Source organism: Octodon degus, unplaced genomic scaffold (genome assembly GCF_000260255.1).
Source record: "Octodon degus isolate 3935 unplaced genomic scaffold, OctDeg1.0 scaffold00049, whole genome shotgun sequence".
NCBI classification, from domain to species: Eukaryota; Metazoa; Chordata; class Mammalia; order Rodentia; family Octodontidae; genus Octodon; species Octodon degus.
Window position 1 is genome coordinate 12629013 of NW_004524625.1, and position 21019 is coordinate 12650031.

A 21019-nucleotide genomic window follows, 5' to 3' on the forward strand; every position below is an offset into this window, starting at 1 on the left:
ATGCTCTAATTAGCTTCGTCTCCTTTTTTTCAATTGTTTGTACTTTTTCTTTTCTTAATTTCTTATACGTTGCTCCAGTTTTTTCTTCTTCCAATTTTATGTGTATATATCCAGTACTATGAATAGCTGGTTGTAAGACAATACCATGTATTACAACAAATACTGTGAAATTCATATTACTTTGTTAAGTAAAATTCTGTATGAGTTGTCTAAATAAATAAAAAAGAATGTTATTCAACAAAATCAATCGAAGGAGACGCTCTGAAAACTAGATGCCCAAGTGAAACTGTAAAAACCGGTAGTGACTACGTATCTGTCCTCCCAAGATGGCAGGCTATGGTCACATCACTTTCTAATCAAAGAGCTACTCAAGAGGAGCTACGTATTCCTGCTAGTACTAGGAGAAAGTTCTTTCACTACCAAAAATCTTACAGGTTTGGATTAAATCAATATTTAAAACAAACTAAATGTGAAGAAATTACACTGTTGCAACATATTTCACTGCTTGATAGTACAATCTGATTTAAAAAGTTATCAAATATTCCTCATAAGTAAGGAGGTATTATTTACCCCATATTAAAAGCAGAACACCACTATGTATTTTCTGATTATGGAATCAAAATTCGTATTAGAAGAGTAATTTCTCACTTAGCTTGGTGGTCCCTTTATCTTTAGCTTCATTAAACTTCATTTTTTAATTTCAAAAATCGTATCTAAAATGTCTTCAAGAGATAAAAGTAGTGTACTACCACTTTAATACCCTTAATATTTCTCAAGTTTCCGTGTGTCGAGTGTAGCCTACAACTACTACCTAAGTGAAACACCTTGTGCCTATGTAGGATCTGAAACAGCCTTGCTTAATACTCACCTGCCCACGCACCTGCTACCTGAGAAGCAGCTGACATCGCATGTACAGACGGATGAAAAGGCGGCGGCTGCAAATCCAGCAGGTCACTGGGCAGCTTTGAAGAGCTAAGGAATTATTTTCAAAAAGTGCTTTACTTTCTGGATAAACCTTGCTACATTACCCACCACCAGCACCACCAGCACACTAAGCCCCAGTTAGGTACACCTCAAGAGGAGGAAAAGATTCAGCAAGGTGACTGATGTCACTCCCACGGAAGTGTGCATTCTAAAGAAGTCCTGGGAAGGTCCAACACCATGCCTGAAGTGGGTGCGTGATTTTCATTATTGTTGTTGCTGTTTTTGAGATAAAGGAGTCTTATTACATAGCTCAGCCTGGCTTTGAACTCACTACATAATACAGGCTGGCCTCGAACTTGTGGCAATCCTCCTGCTTCAGCCTCCCGAGTGCTGGTATTACAGGCAAGGGCCACCATGCCTGGCATATCTTAAGTTTATATAAGATTCAAATAGTAACCGTTTTCCTGGAAAGACTCAATGATTTAGAAAAACAATGATTTCCTGAGCAATATTCCAATTACTATCAATTAGTAATTTAGGCACCTTCATTTAAATATGCAAAATAGATTTTATCACTTTAGAAACTATCAATTATGCCTTGTCATCACCAGCTCTTGTATGAGCTTATGGGTATACAAAATTATAAAGTAAACCTAAAAAGCTCTGCAAATTTCTATGAGAAATCTTTGCATATCAAATACCCAAAGGTGATCTTAAATCACTCGGCATACCTGTTAGAAGAACTAGGGGTAGAAAATATGTCAATGGCTGGTGCAGTCATTATGCCCCCTGCTGAGCTGGACACAGGAGAGGCTGCAGTTGTTAAAGAGGTATGAGGTTTCTTTGCAAGTTCTTTTAGGCGTTGTTCCTGGTGAGAAAGGGAAACTACCGTAAGAAATTCAGACTAGATCTGTTTATAGAACCTCTGGAAAGAAGCACTGTGTAACAGTTCTGACAGTGGAAAAGCATTCCTTCACTCTTTTTGCCAATCATTCTAGTCGATGTGATTAAAAAAACACAGTGACTGTTTCGATTTAAAAATTTTACCACAGTAAAAGAGCACTACCATTCATACTCCCGTTCCACTGAAATACACTTACATCATTCTTATTTTTTTTGGTACTGGGAATCAAACGCAGAACCTTACATTGGCCAGTCAGGCGCTTATGCTGCTGAGCTATAGTCCCACCCTTATAACATCATTCTTGGAAGTCTCTTTTTGTGAGTGTCTATAGGTGCATCAACAGCTGCCTCTACTCATAACATACCTACTCATGATCATTTTGACAGCAGGGTAAGAGCCAAAAGTTGCCTGATGCCAGATTTGGATAAGGTGAAAGCAGACACGCTGTCCTATCTTACCTGCTTTATCACTGGATGGGACTTGGCAACAGCATTCTCCATATTTCTGATACCCTATAAAGACTCATGTAGAACAAGACTTCCAGAGATGTCTCAGAAAGTGGCACAAAACATGGGATAATTGTGTTCAAAGCAAGGAGGAGTATTCTGAGGATTATTAATGATAATGTATCTTATTTTATTTTTGGCGGAACTGGGGATTGAACTTAGGCCCTTATGCTTGCTAGTGAAGCGCTTATTCCACTGAGCCATCTCCCTGGTCCCCAAGATTTTTTTTTTTTTGCAGAACCGGGGATTGAACTCAGGCCCTTGCACTTGCCAGGAAGTGCTTATTCCACTCAGCCATCTCCCCGGCCCCCGATAATGTATCTTATGTATTTTTTAAATTTAAACATTCACTGCATATTTTGATCACATTTCATATGTCAGGATAAAAAAATTAAAACAGTTTCAGCTCATGTAATAGCTACACATGAAAAATTGTTAAGTGAGGGGCAGGGAGATGGCTCAGTGGAGCAAGTGCCTCCTTGGCAAGCGCAAGGGTCTACACTCAATCCCCAGTTCTGCCATCGGGAAAAAAAAAAAAAAAATTGTTAAGTGTGTGTGAAGTTCCATTTCATTAATGAATACCTACTCTTGTTTTACAAAAAGAGAACACAGACACGTACCTTTAAAGCTTTTAAACGAGCTTGTTCTTCCTCTAATGCTGCCTGCTTTTCCCTTTCATCCACTTTGGTCAAAGACAGGCCAGTGCTTGCCAGAGAAGAGACTGCATTGGAAAGGGTTGTGGCCCTAAGGGTGACAAAGGTAATGTGCCATTTTGCCAGGCAGTGTACATTACATTCAGGTCATTAAATAATCTGGCAGTCCTGTCATGACAAGCCACAGCTGCCCACTGAACTCACGGACTCAGAACCTGTGCCTCAGGTGAACGCTCCAGCCAGCGACCACGAGAGCACGTGTGCCAAGCATAACATTGTTGGTTTACACAAACAGCACTGCTTTTAGAATAAATATTAATGAAACTTTGGAAAGGGATCACAAGAGTGAGCCTATTAATTTTCCCCTGCCCTAAAAGATGGAACCAATGCAGTTAGAAAAGAACGCTCATGCTCCCAGAGAAGTCCTGATGAAAACAACTATTGAGGTTCTCAGAGGAAAATACCATCTACTAATTTGCAACGGACAGGCCGTTTATTAAAAGAACAGCAAAGCATGAGCATCTGAAATCAGCAACGCCTATCTAGGCGGGCTTCCCTACAGCAACACCGAGAGACATCATCCCCCAAGGAGGAGGATGACCATGACGAGAAAATGAGAATATATCTGTATGATATGATATATGATATGATATGATATGATATGATATGAGAGAGAGAGAGAGAGAGAGAGAGAGAGAGAGAGAGAGAGAGAGAATATATATCTGTTCGTAGCCCACGGTGATCTCAAAGTTGAAGTGATCCACCTGCTTCAGCTTCCTGAGTGCTGAGATTACAGGTGTGCGCCATCACACCCAGCTAGGAAATCTTCATTGACAAACTACAAATTACTCAAGTAGTTACTCAGCACAGAAACTAGGTTAAGACTGAGAGGGGATGACCTGTGTTATTTGCAATTTGATGTTACCTGGGAAATTAGCTCAAAATGTAAAATGATTAAAATGACATGTTAGTGAAAGATGGGTAACAGGATACAGGGAGATAGATTTTTTGAAAATGGTAAAGGGATCTTGAGATGGGGGAGTGAAAAAAGGGAAGGAAAGTGAAAAGAATTAATTTTTATATATAAATACCAACCCCCAACAATGAATATAATCAGTGTGTTCTGCAAGTATCTACTAATAATACTTTTTAATTAAAAAAAGTATGACATTGTCAATAATCCTATAAAACAAGATTAGAGAAAATGAGGAAACCTGAGTCAAGACATCCCAGATTCGAGCTTTAACATTACTATATACTTTAAAGGTTATTAAAAAGATTATGTAAACATAAAAGTATGTTATAATCATAAAGCACCATACAAACCAATCTATGACTATTTCCATGTGAAGTTCTGACATTATGAACACAATTCTAAACCAAGGCATCATTATCAACCACTGGTACTTATGAAGAATCAGGAACTATTCTACAAACTCACATGTTAATCCTGTTACCAGTTCTATGCGACTAGCGCAATAAGGCCATCTTACAGTAAATTAAGTACAGAGAAACTAAGTAGCTTGGAACTTGAGGTGGACTCATCCCTTTCCTCAGAAAAACCGCTCTCACCCTTTGCTGTAAAGAATAACGTACCTGCTTGCTGCTGTAGAGTCTTTGATCTTCTTTCCTTCCAAAGAGGCTAAATGCTGTTCCAAAGCATCAAGAAGACTGCTGGGGGCCTGAAATGGCACAAACACTCAGAATCTGCTAACAATCAGGCTGTCAAAGCCAAGCAATACAACAAGCACGCTCTTCATGTACTAACAGAGGACTTTCAGCTTCCTAATGAAAACAACAATCTTCTTTTTATCACACAAATATCACCTAGCTGGAAGTGTTAATGAACATCAAAACCAGGGACTGAAGACGATGCAAACATGAAACATTAAGGAGGTCACACAAGTACCTACACCTTTTATAGTATTTAAGTAAAAATAAACTCTTAAAAGCTGGGTGCACCAGTGAGCGTGCAGCAGATACTGAATAGGTACTTGCTGAGTAACTATCCAGGCACTTTAAAACTATTACTGATAAATGACACTGCAGACTATCATCAAGGAAATGCAAATTAAAATTACAATGAAATAACCTTTTACCCACCAGTATGGATAAAACTAAATTTAAAAATTAGCAGTAGCAAATGTTGTTAAGGGTAGGAAACAGCTAACTTACACATCACTGCAGGGAGTATATTCCTTTTGGAAAAGAAACTGATTTTTACAAAGTTAAATACACATTTGCTTTAATGATCCAATTTCAAGTCTATTTACACAGAAGATAAAAAACTTTCTCTATAACACTAGTTTTAGAACACTTAAAGTGGTTTTACTCTAACAGCCAAGTAGTACAAGCAATCCAAAACTGTACTGTTTAATTTAGAAAGCTTCAGGTTGTAATAATAGAATAATATTCTGCAAAAAAGAATGAATGGCATACTCAACAACACAAACAGATCTCAAAACACAAGCATGAGCAGAAACCAGATGTACAAGTCCGTGTGTGTGTGTGCGCGTGTGCGTACATCCATTTGAGGGGCCTGCTGCTCCTGGGCTACACCTTCTGTGACACTTGTGACTTCCCAAGTGGCCTCCTGAAGTGAAGTCAGTCAGTCTGCTCGCCTGTCTCTTTCACCTTCTCTTGCCCTCCTTTTGTTCCCACTACAAGCCACAGGAACCAGAATTTCTCACTGCCAAGACTAGTTACATCTTCCTAGTTCTCCCGTCCTGCAGCTGGCCACGGGCCAGCCCCTGACCAACTCTGTCTAGTGGTATTTCAGAAGAAGCCACTCCTTCCTACCTGAATTTCAAGAGATCCTGCCCCAGCCCTGGAGGGAGGAAAGCTAGAGGGGGTAATAAAGATCTGGAGGCCTTGCGGACCGCCTCTACTCAATGCGTCAGCATTAGAATATACCCACTTCACCCGTCACTTTCTTTTTTGTGCCCAGCTCAGCCTACCCTGGGGGTGCGGCTGGTGCGGCATGTGGGGCTGAGGATCAAACCATGGTCCCTGTGCGGTCCCTGCGTGCTTGCCTAGGCAGGCGCTTTAGACTGCTGAGCTATCTCACTGGCCCCTCAATCATATTTTTATATGATGTTCCATGCCTTAAAAACAGGTACAAAATGAAGTCTCCATAAAAACACAAAAGGACCAAGTTCCGAGAGCTTCTGGACAGCTGACCACCACAGAAGTTCCTCAACAGATCCATGACCAGAGAGCAAATGGAAACTCCACCCCACCTCCTCCATAATCCTGGTAAATGTGTTTCCCTGGGTTTTCTGAGCCATTTTAGCAAATTAATCAAATGCAAAGAGGAAGTCATTGTTGAGAACCATAATGTATAGCTTGTCAGAAGCACAACTAGGGGACTCTGCTTAGAAGTGTGGGAGAGGATTTCTGAAAACTGAGCCCTCAACCTGTGGGATCTGACACTATCTCCAGAAAGTAGACGTCAGAACTTAGTAACAGGGCCAGCCAGATAGCTCAGCAGACTAAAGTGCCTGCTTAGGCAGAGCGCAGCGGCCTGGGTTCAATCCCCGGCACGATGCGCCAGCCCCACCGGAGGCGCGCTGAGAGAGCAATTGAGACTGGGCCTGGTGGCGCATGCCTATAATCCCAGAGCTTGGGAAGCTGAAAAAAAGACAATCACTGTGAAATCAATCTGGGTAGTGAGATCCTGTAGACCCTGCCCTAAATACAAAAAAGGGGGGGGGGGGATTAATAACAGATTTTGGGAATACTCAGCTGGTATCAGCTTACAGGACTGCTTGCACAGTCTACAGAAGCAAGTGTCACACATACTTGTCTCAAGGGATCTGTGCTGGGAGAGTACAGTAGGATACACTGCTTATTGCTACACTATAGTCCAGTGATATTATTGATTCTATTTATAATAAATTCAAGAATAAAATTATGCTCTAAGTTGGACATCCCTTACCTCAAGTGCTCAGGACAAGATGTAATATGGATTTCTAATTCATGAGTATTTACACATATATACTGAGATAACCTGAGGATGCTGCCTCCAATCTAAATATGAATTCATTTAGTTTACATGTATCTGATATAGAGAGCCAGATGTAATTTCACAGCACATTTCTAGTGTACCTGGCACATAACTACAGCTTGTTACGTAAAGTTAGACACAGAATTTTCCATCTGTAGTGTAATGCTGGCACTCAAATCTTCAGCTTACATAGCACTTGGGGTATCCGATTTTCAGATTAGGGAGGCTCATGAGTATTACAAATCAAAGCAGTCACTGCACATGGAAGGCTGGGCACAAGGACTGGGGAGATAGAACCAATGTCATGTCCTGACTAGTAGACTACCACTTAAAATCAAATTCTAAGTTGTAAGATCAACTCTGCATGTGTACGTCCTTCAATCCTAGCGGAGGGTCTGCTCATCATTTTCAAAACTGATGGTCCTGAGGACATCAATGATCAATACAATATCCTGCATTACTATCATTTCCTTAATTTTTAGACAGGTTTTAGTTTACTTTTTTTTTTGTATTTAGGGCAGGGTGTACAGTGTCTCACTTCATAGATCGGACTCGTAGCAATCCTCCTGTTTACAGCCTCCCAAGTGCTGGGATTACAGGTGCACGCCATCTCAATCTCAGTCTCAATCTCAAATCTCAGTGTGCCCCGGGGACAGGGCCAGCATGGCAGGCCCAGTGTTCAAACTCCTGGCCCCTGCATCTGCCTGAACTATTTGGCTGGCCCTATTTTAGTTGACTTTTGAAAAATTTCAAATTACTAAAAGAATGCTTGGGCTGTTCTCTCTGCTCAAAAAATCACCAATGAAGGATTGTAGGGAAAGAGGCTGACTAACTCAGTGTAACATTCAAATACATACAGAGAGCATCCATCTACTGCCCAAGTCTAATGATTTTTCTTTTTCTGACGGAACCGGAGATTGAACTCAGACCCTAGCACTTGCCAGGGAAGCACTTATTCTATTGAGCCATCTCCCTGGCCCCAGTCTGATGATTTTTAAACAAAATACAGAAGTCTGCATGACAAAAAGAGTGGGTAAAAGAAAAAAGAAAAAAGAAAAAATAAATAAAAAATAAAACTAAGAATATATGCAGTGTATTATTTGTTGAAACTGTACTCTCGATTTGATTTGAAACTGTCTCGTTGTTATATGTTTATCAATAAAACTTTGAAAAGAAAAAAAAATAAATAAATAACTTGTTCTGGCTAAACAAAAAAAAAAAAAAAAAAAAAAAGAGTGGGTAAAAGGTTAATGTAAGATCTCAAATAATTTTGTAATACTACATACCATTCAGCAATGTAGCCCAAAATAATATGCTCAATCTCAGTAAAAACAATTATTTTCATGTCAGCATATGTGCAAATGCTTTGTCTACATATATAATCAACAAGCTCTATCACACCCTGTTAGTCTTGAGATCAGAGTCAGGACCAAGTACAAAGAAAAACAGTAAGAACAAATAACAAATGTTTAAAAGATGTCTTGGAAAAGTTCAAAACAAGGTAAGACATGTTAAGGAAGGAGCTGACTCAAGTTTTATAACAAAAATAGTACATGTGAGGTACCTTTTTAATAGCCAATAAGCCAGAAGTCAGATATTAAAAACACCTGCAGATAGTTTCTTTGCTGAAATCTTTTGAAGATGATGATAATGAAAAGAAAAATAGTAGCTAACACTGATTTAATGTTCTGTATGACTTCTAAGTCGGAAATCGTTCTACTCCCAATTAGATACATCTCAAATAGATACTGTACTATGCTCATTTTAGGATGATGAAAATAAAACCTAGAGTGTATTTCATCGTGGAGTCATAAGGTCAACTAAGTGTAACTTACACTTAAAATTTGACAGTTTTATCCAAACCCTGTTCTTAACCCTTAATTGTTTTGAGGTTTCTCTCTACTTCATATTTTGATCTGAATCAAAGAGCCAAAGCTGAAGCTTTAAAATATGAAAATAAATCTTCTATAAAATAATTATTTACCATTACTATAGTGAAAAACTTGTAAAATATATTTCTCTCAGTTCTCTATTTTTTCTTTTTAACTTTTTTGATGATGATATAAGACATTAAAGGAAATAAAGGAATAGTATAGTGTTGTAGAGCATGAGTAAATCATTTTATGTGGTCATAATGTTAGAACAAACTTCTGCAGTAAGTTAATCGTTACAAATCATACTGATCTCTGACAACAGAAGCTAAAAACATAGTAGGAGAAATACATCTTAATACCTCAGTACACAAACTACAAATGGATGGTATTTTATCAATGCACTTACCTGTGAAAGGTCTGGTATGTCACCTCTATCAATTCCAACTTGCTGTAACAAACATATTTAAGAAGTGCATTATAATAAATATATTTTACAAATAATATTTAGAAAAATGATATATTGTACAGAATTTAAAAATCAGAAAAATATTTATTCTCCAATTAATCATATCAATGTTTCAAGCAGGTTAGATATTATTTGATGGTTCTAAAAATCACAATAGCAGACAAACTAGAGATGTCCAGTTAGAAATTTAATAAACCTGTTAAGTTACAATCCCCACCTCCTCTAGACACTACTTTGCCACAGTATGAAAAATTCATCTCTTCCATATATCATATAGTAAAAACATTACAGCAAGAACAAGAAAGGCTAAAACATAAACAAGTTACTTGGGGCATTAAAAAAAGGTAAGAAACAAACTTGTTAACATTGACTTTGTCCTTCACAAAACCTGCTTCCTTTGACAGTCACCTCTACACATGCTCCAGTTATGTAGACTAACTCTAGCACTGAGCCTCATCCCTATCCCTTCTTTATGACTAAGTTGCCCAGTCTGGCCTTGAACTTGTGATGGTCTTGTGATCTTTTGAGTGGCTGAGATGATACATAGGTACCACCGTGCGCAGTCAGTTGGTCAGGTTTTATACAATGTCAAGTGATATCTAGCCAGGATATGACTGTTTCCATGACAAAATTCCAACATACTTTTCCTGATATTTGAAAACTAGGCAATTTCCAGCAGTAAAGGTAACTCTACCTGTTCCAGGATGCAAATTTGAAAATTGCATTCTCTCCTATAGCTATGTGATTTTTTTTTTTTTTTTTTTAAAATGTGTGGTATTGGGAATTAAACCTAACACCTCCCATATGCTGGGCAAATACTCTGCCAATGTGAGCTACATCCCTAGCTTTCCTTTGAAGGTAGGTTTGGGGTAGACACAGTGTCTCACTAAGTTGCCCAGCTGCCCTCAAAGTTGTGATCTTCCTGCCTCAGCTTTCCCAGTGACTGGTATTGCAGGTGTTCGCCCACCATATCCAGCCATCACTGAAAAAATCTTTACATTAAAATAATTCCAGTAAGCAACATTAAACAAAGCCATTTTTTTCAAAAGTCTCATCATTCTGTTCTAGCCTTTTCTATCTCCATTAGAACAAATTACTTCAATAATAGAGCCTAATATGCCAACCTAGTTCTACAGCAATGATTCTGATGTACTTATTCAATTAGATCTCCCAGGGAGACAGTGATGGGCAGAGGGTGGAAAAAGGCAAAGCAAGAACTCCTGATGTGCTCTAACGAAATAACGCCTACAAGCCTGACAACTGCCTCGTTGGCACTGGTGCCTACCCTACTGGCCAGGCACACTGAGCTGCACACCTACCCCTTCTTATTTTGAGACTGGGTCTCACTAACTTGCCCAGGCTGGCTCTGAACTCACAATCCTCCTGTCTCAGCCTTCAGAACAGCTTGCTATATGCCCCCATGACTGGCTCTGCAAATACCTTTTGGGACAATTTCAGAAAATTATTTTTAAAATAAATTTACAAACTGATTACCCTATAACCTGCTTTTCATTATTTATATAACCAATAATGGACAAATATATAAAACTCATTTCTGTTCAAAAATAAAAAAACTGAACTATGTGGCCCAGTTGCAGGGCTCACCAAAGGAAAAGGATCTTGCACTGTTGCTGAATATTCTCTCAGAGTTTAAAAAATAAGCCTAAAACAAGCAGCTAATTCCCGACATTCCATTGCCACCATGATACACCACTATCTTATAGAGAAGTAAATAATTTTAAGATTATTTTTAAGTATCCCATACTGAATTAAATATATAGTACATATAGGATTAATTCCTACATATATACTACAGAATTCAATACAGCATATTAACATGACTGAATATATGCCTCTCTATAGTGGAGGCACTCCTTTCACTTAGGTAATAAAGTGATTTTTCAAAAATCCACGCATATAGACTCCCCATCCCGCTAAAGGAGGAGGAGGAGGCACAGTTCCTGGAAGATATTTTACCTCTGCAACTTTGAGGAACTCTGAGATTCTTGTCATCCTAGTCAAGAATTTCTTATAGATGTCAAGACCTTCTTTGCACTGGTTCTTTTTCATATCAAAATATTTTTCTGCCAAAAGTATAAAACCACTTTTATTTATAACAAAATATAATACTTAAAAAGAAAAATATCAGGTAATAGCTGTAAAATGATTGTACAGGTCTCTCAGAAAACATTAACACTACAACACAAATACCAGTGTTAAATTATTTTAGGTATTCGATGCAAATTAGGAGTTCTATTCGAAATACAAAATTGTTTGGCTTTATTCATATTACTAGTTTGTTCAGTACTTCTCACAGTTGCATAAATACTTGGATGTACCATGTCACACACCTTATTCCACTTAAAATACCACTACCTATCATTTCCAAATCGTTTAATAGTGTAAGTAGTAGTAACATATTAAGACACCCAGTTTACTGTTTAAATGCCACTTGGAAAGCCCATTTAAATTTCATACAAAGTAGCAGTAATGCTCCTAATTTACACCAATCATAGAGAAGATTACGCTTTTCAGAGCTATATGGAAACTTTTTCATTTATGAAAAATAAGCCAAATTTCCTTATTTTTATGGATTAGAGCACCTCTGAATACATTTTATTCTAGTCTATAAAAATATTTTTATAAACGGAGGAACAGGCAGAGAACCAGTACACTGCAATGACAGTATTTCACCTGACGCCCGACACCTGTGAAAGCACTTTTCTACCCCCCCAAATGCCAACGCAATGGGCACGCCATGGTTTGTGTCTAGGTGGCCCTCCAATTCTCCTGCAGTCAATGGGGCGGCTTCTAGACTTGGTGATCAGTTCAGGGTCCAATGCTGGGCATACGGCTGTGAGTGCTGCAGCCAGCCTGGGCCTGACGCAAGCTCAGCACGGGAGACAGCATGGGAGAGGCCCGCTTCCTGCCTCTGCTGCTCGGCCTCTGAGCCTCCCTTCTGGCTCTTGCTGTTTTCACCACCATGAACTGCTGCCCTCTGCCATATGCCACTACACCTTGGGGCCAGCTGAGTTATGGACTGAAACCTCCACAAACTGTGAGCTAAATAAACCTTTCCTTCCTTAATTTTCGGTGTTGGGTATTTTGTCTCATCCCACCAATGAGAGAAAAGTAACCGAGACAGGGCATTTCTAGCCAAAACTGCACTGACATTGAATACATAAGCCACTAGTTCCTCAAATGCTTCAAAAGTAAAAGGCACCCATTTAATAAAAAAAAAAAAAAAAAAAAAAAAAAAGCTTGGTGCATTTAAAATAATGACTGATTTTAAATTCAGTTTCAGGCCTGCGGGTGCAGTGCAGGGGTAGGACGTGTGCTCAGCATGTCCGGCGCCCTGCTTCAGTCCTGAGCATCTTGGGAAAAAGAAATCAAGAAATATTTCTGAAAATTAATAAAATGGCTGGAAAAAATACAGCTATATCTAAAAAATCTGAAGCGCATCCAGTTGGGGGCGGCGAGACAGCTCAGAGGTTTAAAGGGCCAGCACAGGCAAGTGTGCGGGAACCGTGGCTTGATCCCTGGCACCACGTGCCACCGCAGCCCTGCCCCCAGCGCAGGCTGAGCCACCCACGAAAGGAAAGACTTCCTCTAGCTAAAGCTTAGCAAGCTCCTTCCTCTTCCTGAGCACCCGAGGTGACTGAAAATGGTCACTACTCTCTTGACCCAGAAAACCCCACAAAATCACGCAAATCAAGAGGCTCAAATCTTCGCACTTTAAGAACACGCATGAAACTGCCCAGGCCACCAAGGGTATGTGCATCCGAAAGGCCATCAAGTATCTGAAGGATGTCACATTAAAGAAGCAACGTGTACCATCCCAGCATTACAATGGTGGAGTTGGTAGGTGTGCCCAGGCCAAACCGTGGGGCTGGACACAGGGTCAGTGGCCGAAAAAGAGTGCTGAATTTTTGCTGCATATGCTTAAAAATGTAGAGTAATGCTGAGCTTAAGGGGTTAAATGTAGATTATTCTCTGGTTACTGAACACATCCAGGTGAACAGAGCACCCAAGACGCGCCGCCGTACTTATAGAGCTCGTGGCCGGATTAATCCACACACGAGCTCCCCTGCCACACTGAGATGATCCTCACTGCAAAGGAACAAGCTGTTCCCAAACCAGAGGAGGAAGGTGCACAGAAGAAAAAGATATCCCAGAAGGAACGGAAGAAAACAAAAACTTTCGGCACAGGAATAAATTAAGCATAAAACAAATGCAAATAAAATTAATTTTGTCTATTAAAAAAAACTCAGTAAGAATTAAATCATTTGCATACACAACCGGGTATTTTTTTCCCAAATAATTAATAAAGTGAATGGATACAACTCATTTGACATAGCTTTCAGTTAACAAATGAGTTAACATTATTTACTTAACATGACAAGACAAAATGTTACAAGGCTAGAGCATTATTTACCCAACAGGTTAATAATTCCTTCATTGTATGCTGCAAATAGTCTAATGGCGTCTTTGAACAGGAGCATGAAGGCAGCATTTATCACACCATTTGTAAGTTCGTTGCTATTAACCTGGAGACAAAAATGGAAAATTAGACCATCTCATTGGCTAAGTGACATTAAAAAACTTTTTTCACAGAAAAACACAATACATTAAAATATTTAGGCATATTAGAGGGGAAAAAAGGTACTTATGTTGTCTTATACACTATATGTAAGTTTTCCAATATATGAAATTTCTAATTCCTGAGAGTTGGAAGCCACATATTGCCAAAAATCTTAAAGAGTTCAAATTTATTCAAAAACTTCAAGCAAACCAATTGCAATTTTTGAAAATTAAATTTAGTTCAAAACTGCATTATAAGGAGAAAAGTAATGTCTCTTGTCCTTTAAGTTTTAAAATTCCTGGGCTACATTTGGTCTTTTCATTAATTCATTACGACATAAATAATTCTAATAGTATAATAAAGCCCATATTTAGGCAAAGCTCTTTTAACTCATGAAAGATTTATTGAATTATTTTGTATCGATACTAACTAAACATAAGCACAAACTTAGTACACAACAAACTGCAACAAAGCATTTGCAGAGTATGTTACAAACTTCATTTCCATCTCATAAGAATCCAAATAAGTTACATACCTTCCAAAACAGAAAATATATATGGCTAGCATGTGGGAAAAAGCTCACTTAGGACATAAATTAAAATGATCAAATTACATTATGAAAATATTCTCTTTAACTTCAGACTAATATAAAATACAGAGGTATTAATGCTAATAAGAAAAGGAGGCACCTACTAACAAGTGCTTGGTTAAATACTTTTGGAGTCAAAATGGCAATATTTATTTTAAAATGTTTAAATCCCTTGAACCAGTATTATTTTCCCACATATTACCCCCTTTAAAATGTTTACAGCTAGGCATGGTAGTACATGCTAGTACATGTCTGCACACACAGCAGTCAGGAGGCTAAGGAGGAAGGATCCTAACAAGCTTGAGGCCAGCCTGAGCTACCAGGTAAGTTCAAGGCTAGTCCGCACTACACAGTGAAACTATCTCAATTAAAAACAATTTTTTTAAAAGATAACAAATGATTAGATAAAGCACACGCATAGTATTCAGGGATACACTGTTCAGAATCCAAAGCTAGAAATACTAAATACCTATCAACAGAAGGATCAGATAAATTGCTACATAATGCAAGCACTGGAAAGAATAATTTTATATAGATGTCCAACAATCTAGTAAGTGAAAAAGAAAATTACTCTTGTACCCCAGAGCCTCTATACTGGTGGTGGCAAACCTAAAGCACAGGTGCTGCAGTGTGCTGTTTGTTACCACTTCTCTTTATAAGCCAAAATAATTCTGGATTTACATTAGTCTCCTATGTCTTCTGGGAGTCAGAAAGCTGGGTTTTTTTTGTTTTTTTTTTTTAATTTGTTCTGACGGGGATAAAAGATCAGATGATAAATATTGCAGATTTTGTGGGCTTCTATTATAACGCAAAAGCAATCATGAACAGTGCCTCAGTCAATGAACTTGCATATGTTCTGATAACACTACTGGAATGTTGAAATTTGAATGTCATAATTTCCACATATTGCAAAACACTCTTTTTTCAGCCAGTTAAATACCGTGTAGAAAAATCACATCTTAGCTAGCAAACCACACAGAAACAGGCAATGGGCGATGGGTTACAGGCTGACCAGCCTGTTCTAGTCTATAAGACACTCACCTGATTCACTTAGCTGTCATTTACTGAACACTCAGTCTAGGCTGTACGTCCCCGAGTACTGGGGGACACGGCAGAGAACAAGGCTCACCTGCCTTCTGCCTGAAGAGACTTAACGACTAATAACGTAAAATAATAATCAATTTCATTGTGCAACTGTCATAATTACTACCCTGCACTCAGATGCTTGAGGGGAAGGGAGGGAAAGACCAGAGGAGGAAGGGAACAGATACTAAAACTGAAAATATACTAACTTCTAACGGGATGCACAAGACAACGCTGGCAAATAAAGGTCATTAGAATAAAAATTACAGAGAAAACAACACCCTTTGGCAAATACATAATCAAAGATTATAAATGCTATTTGAACATGTCTTTATTTTTGAATAATTGTTATGCTCTGAAGCCTACAAATCAGACAGAAATAAAACATTAAGGTATTTATTCATAAAGAAAATTCTCACACATTGTAAAATCTAAAAGCCATTATCCAAAGATAGCAAATTTTCAAATCGATTTCTTTATCCCTCCATCAATTTTCTTTTTAGCATGTATATCCTAAAATTTTAGAAGTAGAGAAGCATGTAAGAAATTAAGAGTAAAGCATAAAATGAAAAATAATTTGACTTGAAACCACATTTACAGAAAATCTTTAGCTAATAGGATATCACAGCATGAAAAACTCTGCTAATAGTTGAAAATAAACACTGATCAGTTTGCAATGATCTAATTTATAAAAATCTTAAAATCACTAAATTATAACCAACTTACATTAAAATCCAGAAGTGCATCCATTTGATTTTGGATAATGGGTACAGTTTTTAAGAGTTTTTCTGTGTTCATTGTTCTCATGACACCATCAGCCCTTTTATTAAAGCAACAAAAGAAAAAAGTGAATTTGGTATTAAATCTACACTTCAAGCCCACACCTAGTTCTCTACTTACACAGAGAATAAAGTTCCTGTGAAATGGCACACATTTTAAGTCATTTTTGAACTTCAAACCTCAAATGTAGGTCATATACAAAAAAGCAAAGACACCACCAGACTTCTTATACGTTCATTTGAAACCAAAACCAAAGACATACAGCATGAGACAAAAGACCAAACATTTACACTGTGCTGGCCAGGTAGGGCGCACTTCTCACATGAGGAAATCGTGATCCTCACAACCAATCACTATGTAGAAAGGGTAGATATTCTAGTTTTTTTCTCTTTACTAAATAACAAGAAAATTATACGCTTCAAGTTAACATTTAAACACCTCTAACATCAAAGTGTTAGAACACTGCTTCATTTAAGGTATTTCAGGGCTAGGGAGGTAGCTGAGTAGAGTAAGCTCTGCTTGGCAAGGACAGGGTCCTGAGTTCAATCCCCAGTATCGCAAAAAATAAATAAATTTTTTTAAAGTATTTTATTCATGACTAAAACAGCAATGGCTTTTCATACAAAAAAATTATAACCACTTTATGACTAAAAGGCAAATTTTTCAAGTTTTCCTAATCTATTTTTTAAATAAGAGACACTAAGAGCACTATTTAATGACAGTCTGGCTGAGCACGGTGGCACACACCTGTAATTTCTACCCTCTGAGAGACTGAGACAGGAAGATTCCAAGTTCAGGCCCAGCCTGGACAATTTAGCAACTTAGCAAGATTGTCTCAAAAAGGGGCTCGGGATTTAGCTTAGTGTGAAGACTTCTATTCCATCTCTAGTACTCCTCACCAAAAATCAAATATTAAAATACATTAAACATCTCCAAATACAAACTTTCAAAGGTTGAAATATTAGTGCCACTGAATAAATTATAACGGTACATAACTAGTATACGGAAAGTGTCAGGTAAGCAGACGGCCCTAGGGCTGAGGCATGAGCCAGGGCCAAGGGCTGCCTATATGACTGCGGCCATTCATAGATGATGGAATTTTAGGGCTGGCGAAACTGTTGCATGATTCAAAATCTGAAAACTAATCAGTGATAGTGAAAGGAAAAACTGTACAAGGAAATTCTTTTTAAAACTTTGTTCTTTGCAAAGCGCCCAGCTCAGTAACTGCTTCACGGCTTTGTCACTACTTTCTTCACCCCCGTAACTACAGGAGCGTGGCCAGACACACAAAATGCCCGACTGGAACAACGTACTGAGCTTCACAAATTGATGATCATTAAACTACCCTTGTAACCAATGGCCTCCCCTCGCTAGATAGCCAGAAAGCTTCCAGGCTGTTCTGTCTCACGTTTGGACCTCCTGCGTGTACACCCTACAAAGGCCCTAGACCACTGGAGATCAGGACCTGATAGTCTGGGGATGACCCCAACCAGTGCCTGTCGATGTCAATAAATCTGCCTTCAAGTCATGGTGTCTTTCCAGTGTTTCAAAGTTTGCCACTGCAATAGAATCTTTATGTAAATAAACGTAGGTATACTGACATCCAAAACAGTGCTTTTTCTGAACCCATATTAAAAAAACCAAACAAACTGTAGGCACTGCCTAATTCGCAAATGACCAGTATTTATAAAACAGCTGCAATAACCTGAGTTGGTTAATCAACCACCAGCCTAGATGCCAGAAAAACAACAAAATTATAAAAAGACAGTATCAGTGCTTTGCAGGATACAAAAGAGTTTTTAATAACTGACAATTAGCTTGATCAGCTTTAGCCTAATTAGCTTACTGGTTTACCCCCTAGAACTGTTGCAAGTGCAAAACTACGCAGGTACTAGCTGCTGAACTTTAGGGTAACAATACCACCTCCTCTTTGCAATCCTTTGTTTTCATAAACATCATATTTTCATTTTATCAGTTACCACTGACACCTTTTTAAATCCTCCACCCTTTTTACTGCTGAAGTCATCCTCATCTTCTGGTCTATTACAGGAGACAGGAACACTGGCTCAGCCCCTTGTGGGTACCCTCAGCATCTACCTAACCCAATCCTGAGTTCAAAGGCCCTTCGCGTCATCCCTTAGGGCAGCAGTGGGCAACCTTTTAGAGCTTTCAATGATCAACAGTCTGCTGCAGTGTGCACACCACAGGGTGTCACCACTGCTAAAAATCCTAATCTTACTGCTAGCAGACATACTACCCCGATCTCAGCTCCCCAACAAAGGAGGCAATATTCACACACCACAATCTATAATAACGATAATCTTTTAACTTTTTGGTATCTTTAGCCAAGAAGCCTCAAATCCAAATTATTTTTCATAATCAAAACCAAAACCTACGTGTGTGGATTCTAGCACAACCCACACTGAACTCTTCTCACTTTTACTTGCTCCAGTTAGCTTAGCTTACTGTTGTAAACACTCCCTTGTAAACATCCTCAGTTTTCTTGCACTTCCGTCTTTCCCTTGCAGTCCTCTGGCAAGGTGCAATCTTGGCGGCACACACACACACCTGACTTACCTGAGTCCATATACACTTGTATCCTAGAAAGCTGGGGCCAGCCAGCCAGTTCAGGGGACTCAGTGCCTGCTTAGGCGGACACAGGGACCAGAGTCTGATCCCTGCTGTGTTGTGCCAGCCTCGCCCCCAGGATGGGCTGAGACCATGATTGAGACGGGGCGTGGGGGCCCGTGCCTGGAATCCCAGCACTCAGAAGGCTGACAACAGGAGAATTAGAGTCGGATCTGTGTAGTGAGACCCTGTACTAAATGCATAAAGAAGAAAAAGAAAACTGGGCAAAATGGTGAAACTACAGCCATCACCATCAACCTCAAGCGTGTAATCCGCATTACCCACATCCCCTTGGCCTTCTCGGTACTCTCTCAAACCTATTTTTACTTCCCTAGCTGCGCACAAACTCTAAAACTTCTCTTAGAGACACATAACGCAGAAATAAGATTGACCCTCCTGAACCCGAACTACACTTAAGCTGACTTCACGTTCTCTACAGTTCTTCCCCACGGGCCCTGCTCTAACCACTCCAGTTAAATTCCTCCAGCTCAGGGCATAAAATTCACACTGCCTCTTCAATAAGTACTTTCCAAGATCATACCTAAATTTCTCAGATCAGTGAAATTTTCTTTATTCTCTTCTTTTCCCACAGTACATAGTGGGGCTCAAATCCAGGGCGACATAAGCTGCACAATTAAAGCTATACCATTAGCCAGCCCTGTTATTCTGACATGACCTTGCTAAATTGTCCAGGCTAGCCTCAAACTTGCAGTCCTGCTTCATCCTCCTAAGGAGCTGAGATTACAGAGCGGCAGTACAGGCATCTCCCACCTTGCCCAGCTCATTCCTGAGAAATATTTCCCACGCACACGCACGCACGCACGCCCTCTTTGCTTTTCCGTTGCAGTTACTGCAGTCCTCTCTACCAACCCTTTCAATACTGCACATGTTGGTATGCCTCCAAGTATTCCTGCAGTCTCTCCTCCCACAGCACACTTCCTCTCTGGACTCACTCCTTTCAGTCCAAGGCTGAAATTACCAAAATGCCATTAACATATTCCTAGAACTAAACTCCTAAATTCCAAGTTAGAATGTCAAAGAACCTACGTGAGGGGGGCCTGGCCCTAGCTCAGTCCTTTAAGTGGCTGCTTCCACAAAGCTGTCAGCCTCAGGTTGCTGGAGTTCGAACTTCACAACTCTCCCGCTGGCCACAAGTGCCCTGAAGGCATTTGAGGAAGCAAAAAAAAAACCTTATTGGGCTGGAGAGATGGCTCAATGGTCTGAAGCACCTACTTGAAACAAGCTTGGCAAAGCACAGGGACCATGGTTCGATCCCCCAGCACCACATGCCAGCCAGCCGCGCCCCCTGGTGGGCTGAGCTGGCCACACACACATACAATAAATAAAGGTAATAAATAAAAATAAATAAATAATTTTAAAAAAAAGAACCTACGTGATATTTCAGCCTGTTTACATTTTTATATCACAGGCATCCTTAATTCTTTTGTCACTACATCCTACAATGCTTCCCCAAATCTCCTCAGTACAAAGTGCCATCTTCCCAAGGTCTCATGCCAAACAGAGGATACTGCTGATTCCTTCCTATCTCACGAGCCTCCACATTTCTTCCCCAAACCTTTAAATTCCTTACGTAAGAAAGATCCTCCATTACTAGAGAATACAACCTTGTTAAACTTGGAAGGAATTGAAATACTTTACCAATGCAAATAATTGGATCTGAATGAAGCCAAATGCATGACAATTCATATTTTATGTGCAAGACTAGTTATATGATTTCACAAGCAGGCTGTAATTAAAATCAGGTACTTGTCCAAATACAAGACAGGAATGCGTTGTAGGTTTGGTTTTTTTGTTTCTTTTTTTTTTTCTTGGCAGAACAGGGAATTGAACTCAGACACTTGGGCTTGCCAGGCAAGTGCTTATTCTACTGAGCCATCTCCCAGCCCCTGCATTGTAAGTTTACCTACCTACCTTCCTACTTTCCTACTTTCCTACTTTCCTACCTTCCTTCCCTCCCTCCCTCCCTCCCTCCCTTCCCTCCCTCCCTCCTTCCTTCCTTCCTT

General features: G+C 39.3%; 1 protein-coding gene across 17 annotated transcripts in view; it reads right to left on the reverse strand.

Moving 5' to 3' along the window:
* Picalm (phosphatidylinositol binding clathrin assembly protein) overlaps positions 1–21019 on the reverse strand; it is a 72672-nt gene that overhangs the window by 39846 nt on the left and 11807 nt on the right. For all 17 annotated transcript variants that reach the window (XM_004632566.2, XM_004632559.3, XM_004632563.2 and 14 more), the window contains exons 4-11: positions 16314–16407; positions 13769–13880; positions 11311–11417; positions 9274–9315; positions 4584–4669; positions 2955–3078; positions 1656–1792; positions 869–972 (exon numbers count right to left, since the gene is read on the reverse strand). In XM_004632566.2, the coding sequence (XP_004632623.1) occupies positions 869–972; positions 1656–1792; positions 2955–3078; positions 4584–4669; positions 9274–9315; positions 11311–11417; positions 13769–13880; positions 16314–16407 (806 nt within the window). The remainder of the gene's footprint in view (positions 1–868; positions 973–1655; positions 1793–2954; positions 3079–4583; positions 4670–9273; positions 9316–11310; positions 11418–13768; positions 13881–16313; positions 16408–21019) is intronic.